At 42.6% G+C, this 7,382-nt stretch overlaps 1 protein-coding gene across 1 annotated transcript in view; it reads left to right on the top strand.

Moving 5' to 3' along the window:
• The first annotated feature begins 7,019 nt into the window (after positions 1–7,019).
• Lonrf1 (LON peptidase N-terminal domain and ring finger 1) overlaps positions 7,020–7,382 on the top strand; it is a 36,108-nt gene continuing 35,745 nt past the window's right edge. Inside the window, exon 1 of the mRNA XM_005398466.2 lies at positions 7,020–7,365. Within this exon, the coding sequence (XP_005398523.1) occupies positions 7,020–7,365 (346 nt within the window). The remainder of the gene's footprint in view (positions 7,366–7,382) is intronic.

Raw genomic sequence — 7,382 nt, forward strand, 5'->3', positions numbered from 1 at the left:
TTGCTTGTGCCATTAACATAGTTGCTTGTTCTACCATTTTGCTCTTTTCTTGATGCTCTGATCTGTACATTTTCATCTCTCTATGAACTGCTATAATGGATCTTGAGTGTTCCCCATAGATCTCTCTGCTAAAGATTTAGCTCAAGGAATAGTGGACCTTTGGGAGGTGGAGCCTGGTAGAAGGTTTTTACTTGACTTGGCATATGCCCTTGAAGGGAACTGTGGGACACCAGGACCCTCCTTTTCCCCTTTTGTTTATGGCCCATGGGGTGAATATTTTTGCTTTGTCATGGGTTGCAGTCATGATGTACTGCGTAGGCACAGACCCAGTACTACGCAGACAACCTATCAGGAAAAAGAACCTCCAAAACTAAGCCCAAATACACCTTTTCTCTTTACAAGATGATTATCTCAGGTACACATGAACTCTTCTGTGATGTGAAGTCACCAGCTCACCTTCATTTTAGCACTGAACTTATGGACCATTTGGGGATACAGAACATCTGCAATCCCCAAGTCACAGATGGCTTCCTACTTAATGTGCTTAATCTTCTTCATCAAATTCTCTCCCCACCCAACTAACAGACTATAATCTTTCAGACAAAACTGTGGAAATATTCACCTTACTCACACGTCACTCATTTTCTGAATTGCAACCCTGAGTTCTTTATGATTTTCCTAATAGCTCAGATTCCTAAAAATTACACAGAGTTTGAAAATGTTCCAGGTAGAATTGCACTGTGTGCCCTTATCCTCTAAACTAGGAGACAGATCAACCAAGTTGTATGATCTTGGGGTGTATCAATGAGACAAAACAGTGGGTGGAAGACAGTGGCAGGGCTTTCTCTATGGACCTGAGGAAGTTGACTAAATTCCCATTCCTTATAACATAAGTGACCACAGCCATCATGAGCAGGACAGTGTATTAGTCAGCTCTCCCTTTGCTGTACACAATACTTGACACTTACAACTTAAAGGAAGAGAGGTTTAATTGGGCTCATGTTTTGAAAGGATTCCATCCATATTCAGCTGGCTCCAAGGGAGAAATATCATGATGGAAGATATCATAGAGCAAAGCTGCTCAATGTATGGCAGGCAGGAAACAGAGCAGGGGAAAAGCACCAGAAAGAAGGGTCCAGGACCAGAGAGAGTATCCACACTCCATGGCCCACACAGACACACCCAGAAGTGGGCTCCACCAATCTCCTAGAGGGCTCCCAAGCCAATCAAGTTGAACCCAATTAGCTTAACTGCCACATTGAGCATCTAAACAGACATGTTTCTTCTGGATGTAGCACCATGGCCCCTGCCTCAATCTTTATTCAACCATTTTTTTAATTGGATTTGTGAAACAAGAAACAAGATAACGTAAATAAACACAAGCATTTCAGTGAAAGGTGCTAAAGATAAAAAAGGAGAGGAGATAAGGACACCAGGTAGGTCACATATGCAGGTCACAGAGGAGGAAACACATGCTAAGAAAGTCTCAAAAAAAAAAAAAGAAGAGGTAGTGTTGAGGGTGTCTACTGGAAAAATATCCCAGGGAAGTGGGACAGAAAAGACAAAAGGCCTGAGCAGGCCGGTATGCCTATAGAGAAGTAAAGAATAGGGAAATGAGCTGGAGATGAGGTCAAAGAGGTTGGGGTGGTGAGCACACAAAGCTCTGATGGGATTTTATTCAGAGAAAGTAGGAAGGAAATGCAGTGTTTAGAGGAGCAGGTGGTTTATGTTCAAAGATGGCACCTCTGATTTCGGTGTTGATGACAGAAGCAAGGGCTATCAGGGCAGACACAGTGGCTGGTGGAGGCTGTTGTAATAATCCAGGTGAGAGACGCTGGCAGTGAGGTCAGTGTGATGGCAGGGGAAACATGATCAGGGGTCAGTTCTGGCTATGCTTTGAAGGCGGCACCAAAAGGATCTTATGGCAGACCAGCTGGGAAGTGAAAATCAGAGAGGAGTTGAGGATAACTCCAAGATATTTTAGCCCAATAAACAGTCTCAGATCTTGTCTTTGATTTTTTGGGACAGGATCTCACTGTACAATTCAGGCTGACCTTGAACTCACTATGTAGTCCAGGCTGGCCTCAAAGGCAAGGCAATCCTCCTGCCTCAGCCTCCTGGATGCTGGGATTACAGGCGCGCACCACCACGCCAGACTAACAGTCTCAAATCTTAAAGATACTGCTTAAGAAATATTTTACTTGAGTCACTTGTGGGAAAATGGATGCACCTTGAGTCTATGATGTTAAGTGACTAGATAGTCACACAAGCTTAAATATCACATGGCTTCTCTTATGTTAGAAAACCAAATTATAAATAAGAGCAAAATAAAAGATAGATAATATGAAGTAGAAAGATAGATCTTTCTCAAATGGGAAGGGGATCAAGAGCTGGAGGGAGGAGGGAGAAGAAGGAGGGACAGGGAATGAAAAAGGAATTAAGATGAGTTATGCACACGTACCAACTCCACACAGGGAATGTAGACACACACGCACTATGCACACGTTCACTAATAAAAATTAAAATTTTAAAACTCATGCCAATAATAAACCCAGAATCTCTGTTCAAATTGTTAATGCTTCGTTTATTTTTCTTAGTTTATATAAGCATATATACATACACATTTTTCTAAATATAATTTTTATATCTGTTCCACTTTTAAAGTTATTTCTAAATAATACTGAAACTGCTTGAAGTTTAGGACTAGGTTGCTAGTGGCTTGGGCCAGGGTTGTGGTTGGAGCTGTAGGGTGGGAAGATAGTAAGAAAATATATTCTCAAAGTAGACCCCAAAGGGTTCCCTGGAAAAGTACGAAGGTGGAAATTACAAAGGACAAAGCAATTGTCTTTGTGCATTTAGTTGCTACTTCAAAGTACCACAGACTAGGTAGATAACTGGTAGAAATTAATTTCCCAAGTTGTGCTTGCCAGAAGTCTAAGATCATGGTCAGGTTCTGCTAAAGACTCTCTTCCGGGATGCAGACTGCCAACTGTTTATCTCCTGACATAACAGGAGTCTGAGCTAGCTCTCCAGCCTTCCTCTTATCAAAGGAGCAATTCCATTGACAAGTCCACCCTCCTGCTCTTATTACTTCCCTCAAACTCCACCTCCTCCTAATAACCATCACCCGGGAAATTAGATTTCAAACTATAAATTTGGGGAAGATGCAAATATTCAGCCCATAACATAGGAGAAATGGAGAAAATAAATTGCCCTAGTGTGTTCATGGTGAATGGGTTTTTGTCACTAAGGAGAATGAAGAATATTAGGTGGTATCTTTGATTTGTGGGTGGGCTCATTCAATAATGATTACCTAATGCCTTCCCAGTGCCTTGGGAAAAGATGCAGAGATCCTGCAGACCTCTCAAAGAGCTCCTGTCCTAGAGGATGGAGACACATTACAGATACCCATGCTTGCTTACGCATAACATCAGATGGCAATAAGTGTTGAAGAGAGAGGGCAGGAAAGAGGGGGGAGTCTACCAGAGAACACATATGTAGGCAGTCCTTAGAATTTTTTCACTAATATCTGAGTTTTATCCTATGTTAATTTTTTTAACAGCTTGATACTGGGAAATGCATTCATTTTATCAAGTGGATTACCAATAAAATAAGTATCAGCTAGACAGTATTTCTAGATTCTTCAGAATATTAAAAAAGGATTTTTATGACTGGTGCCCATAATGAGTCTCTTAGGCACTTTGGCAGTTGCCTCATAGGGATAGCAGAATATTTCAGTGGTGAGTTGCAAATTGTACTTGGCTACAAAGCAGGCATTGCAGGCAACTTGGTTTTGATACTAGTGAGGATCACCTTTATTTAACTTACACAGGTTGTCCTCATTAGGGCTTTGACTTAGAGCTGTATTAGAGCACTCACGTACTGTATTTTTAGCATCTTATATAAACTTCCCCACAAATGCCAATGCCCATTATATAATCAGCCCCACAAAGGCTTCCCTCCAGCCTCTTCAGAATTTATGGTAGAGGCATAGCAGTGTGCACGGCTTAGGGAACCCCCGCCCAGGGGCAGCATAAGTTCCATGTCCTGAGGGTCGGTTGCTCCCCTGCTGAACAAGGCTGAGTGTGAACCTCCAAACGGTGTGTCTTGATACCCTCCTCTCCCGTTCCCAGCCTTCCCCTTCTGCTGTGACATTTTCATCAGGTGTCACACTGCTGTGATCCTGAGCCTGGGAGACTGTCTGTCTCCTCTTATTGTGTACAAACCCACTGCTGGGGCTTAGTGCAAGAGCAGAAGACCCCTCAGAGTTGGGGTCTGGTCCCTGCATTTGTACAGATGGCAAAAGAGGCTCAAGGAAACCAGGTGACTTCTCCCAGTCACAGAGGCATAAATATAGTCAGCACCAAGGGACTCCCTCTGCAGTATGGCTTCTATTAAACAAGCAGCTTCTCAGGTCTGTTTCCTTCAACATAATAAAATGAGAAGTACGACAGGGTGGTCTCCAAAGCCACCCATGTATCATGTGTAGAAATGCTGTGAGGATTGTGCCAATTATAGGAAACTTTATGGTGTACTGTTTTCCATGTACTGAATAGAATGTTACCAATATGAAATGAATCAGGAAGTGGACATGATTTTGCTTAGCTATTCATTTACTGATTTATTTATGTAGGTACTAAAGATTGAACCCAGGCCCTCAGTAAGCATACACTCTACCACTGAACTACACCCACAGCCCTGCTTGGTCCTTTAAAATTTACACTGAACCTCTCTTTTTAAGTAAGAATGCAAAAAAATAAATGGTAAAGTCACACATAGCCAAAAAAAAGAGAGAGAGAGAGAGAAAGGAGGTTCAAATACACATCCTCAGCTGATTTGTGTACAAGAAAAGCGCTGTTATGTTATTCTTTAAAAGGAGTTTACCTAACTATATTGGGAAAAGTCTTCTGGTGGCAGCGAGTGGGAGGGATAAGCAGGTGATAAGCATTTTCCAAATTAGGAAACAGATACGCTTTTCTTTTCACTCTTACATAACTGATCTATTTTAGAAGACAACATGAAAAAACTGAACTGAAACACAGATCTCATGATTTTACTACTTTGTTAGCAAAGAATGACACAAGCAAGTAATGCTTGAAGGGGAAAAAAAAGAAAAAGAGAGCTCTTGAAAGCATCACATTCCTCCTGGCACAGGGGCTGTGTGGCAGGATTTCCCCTTCTTCATCACAGCCTGCTCACTGTGAGTCAGAGACCAAAGTCTACATTTTAGAAAATGCATGAAGACAATCAGTCCTCTCTCCTCTGAATTTAAGAAGCAGTTGCAGCCAAGTGCATAACCCTTTTCGGTGGCGCAGAATGACGGAAGAGTGACCTGTATAGGGCGGCGATTGGTACGCCCAGGCTTCCCGACTCAGAGAGAAACTGTGCAGCATACAAAGGCCACAGCAGCAGCACAACCTCTTACATAAATAAGTTACATAAATGAGAACAAGTTATGTAAATGTATAAACCAGCAAACATGAATTATAACCATTCACAAATGCCAAGGAAGATAGGGCAAGATTCTTCCTTCAGTCCCCTCCACCCCCGACCATCATAATTGTGCCATTTTATTTCACATCAGAATCAGATGAGGCTATTTATCATATTTATTAGGGAAAGAAACTCCAAAGGACAAATGATCCTTTATATTATTTTCTGAACCATACATTTTACTGTTAGGGGAAATTCCATGATAAAACCTCATTTAAACTACACCTGAAAAGAAATACATACATGCTCATTAATTCCTTATACTTCCTATATAATTCTGTGCACATTTATGAAATGTGTACTGTTGTACATTTTGTAAGCTGCTAAAGACACGAATGTATCACAAAAGTTAATGTGCAGTGCATATGGACATTAGTTATCCCAGTTATGATTTTCAAGTCTCAGGTATGTATGTGGGTATCTGACTAAAGTCATTTTCCATGCTGGTTGAGGAAAGATAGTAACTTAGCAGGTTAGGGTTAGATTTAACGTTATGCTCACGAACTGATCTCAAGCTCCCCACTTCAAATGGTTAGAAGCCGCTTCTAGGCTATCACTGCAATTTATCCTAGACGCAGTGTGAATACTAAAGGAATTTGTACCACTCTATGGGGATAAGAATTAGGGCTTTTTCTCAGGCAATCTTTTTTCTAAATTCCTTTGAGATAATATAACTGTATCTTTTCTGAAGTTACAAAATCTGCTCATTGTATAGTAAGAACACATGTAACTCAAAAAAACATTTTAGAGCCTTGCTTGTTCTGCATACACAGGGATATTAGCTACTCAATTTTAGACAGAACATGGTTAATATTCTATCTAATCACTTCCTTTAGCTTGAAAATCTCATGTAAAATATTTCAAAGAAATATGACATTTTATTTAACATTATATGTTTCTGCCATTGTAATGTGACAGTGGAAGGCTAGAGGTTTTTAAAACCTTTATATAATATTGGCTGTGTGATTTTGGACAAGTAACTCTCCCTTGCTGTTTCCAAGCTTCTGAAAAAGAACCAAAAGTTTTCTCAAGTCACTTCCTACAGTAACAGTCTAGTATCCTATAATCAAATCTATAAACACTGTATTTTTGACTGAGAGCTTTGCACTCTTTGCTGTCGGGATTAAAGGCTAAATAACTAACCCATTAAACGTAAACCGAGTCATTTTCTTCCTAGTTTGTAGGCAAAACTGCAGACCCTGTGATCTGCCAGGGCAAAAAGCCTTTCTCCTGTTTTTGTGTGTTTGTTTGTTTGTTTGTTTTAACGCCAATGTATTAGTTTACTATGGACAATGCTTGCCGTGTGCAGAGTGCCCCAGGACCCTGAGGGCTTCCTTCCTCGAGGTGAGGAGGGAGAATTAAACACGACAGGCAGCACTAACTTGGCACATGCAAAAATCTTTTGCCCTCTGGAGGGAATTGCCCCAGGGTTGGGGTTTCTGAGTCTAAACTTGATAGACTCCAGAGTTAGGTCACAGAGTCACTCCACTGCGCATTCCCAGTCCCTCTGAGCAATCAGAGCCCATATGACAACCGGGACGCCGCCGCGGGAAGGTGGGGTAGAGCAGGAGGGGTGGGCAATCTGGGCCTCCTTCCCGCTGGACGGGCTGCTCCGCAGCACAGCGCCCACCGCAGAGGCTGAGGGGCGCCAGAGCCGGTGGGCGGTGTCCCGCGGGGAGGCGACAGAGAAATGGAGTTCCGGGCGCTTTCGGGCTTTGTTCAGCAACAAGCCGTGCCCTCTTTCCGAAAAGCCAATTACGTGCCCGCTGGGGTGTCATCTGACCTCGCGTGCTTTGCCAGGAGGGGGTCGGAAGGGAAGGGGCGGGGCGCAGCGGCCGGCTCCGCTGGAACGGGACCGCGGGCAGCGCTGGAGTCCGGGGCGCGGGCCT

This window comes from Chinchilla lanigera, unplaced genomic scaffold (assembly GCF_000276665.1).
Source record: "Chinchilla lanigera isolate Chin_1 unplaced genomic scaffold, ChiLan1.0 scaffold00062, whole genome shotgun sequence".
Classification (NCBI taxonomy): Eukaryota; Metazoa; Chordata; class Mammalia; order Rodentia; family Chinchillidae; genus Chinchilla; species Chinchilla lanigera.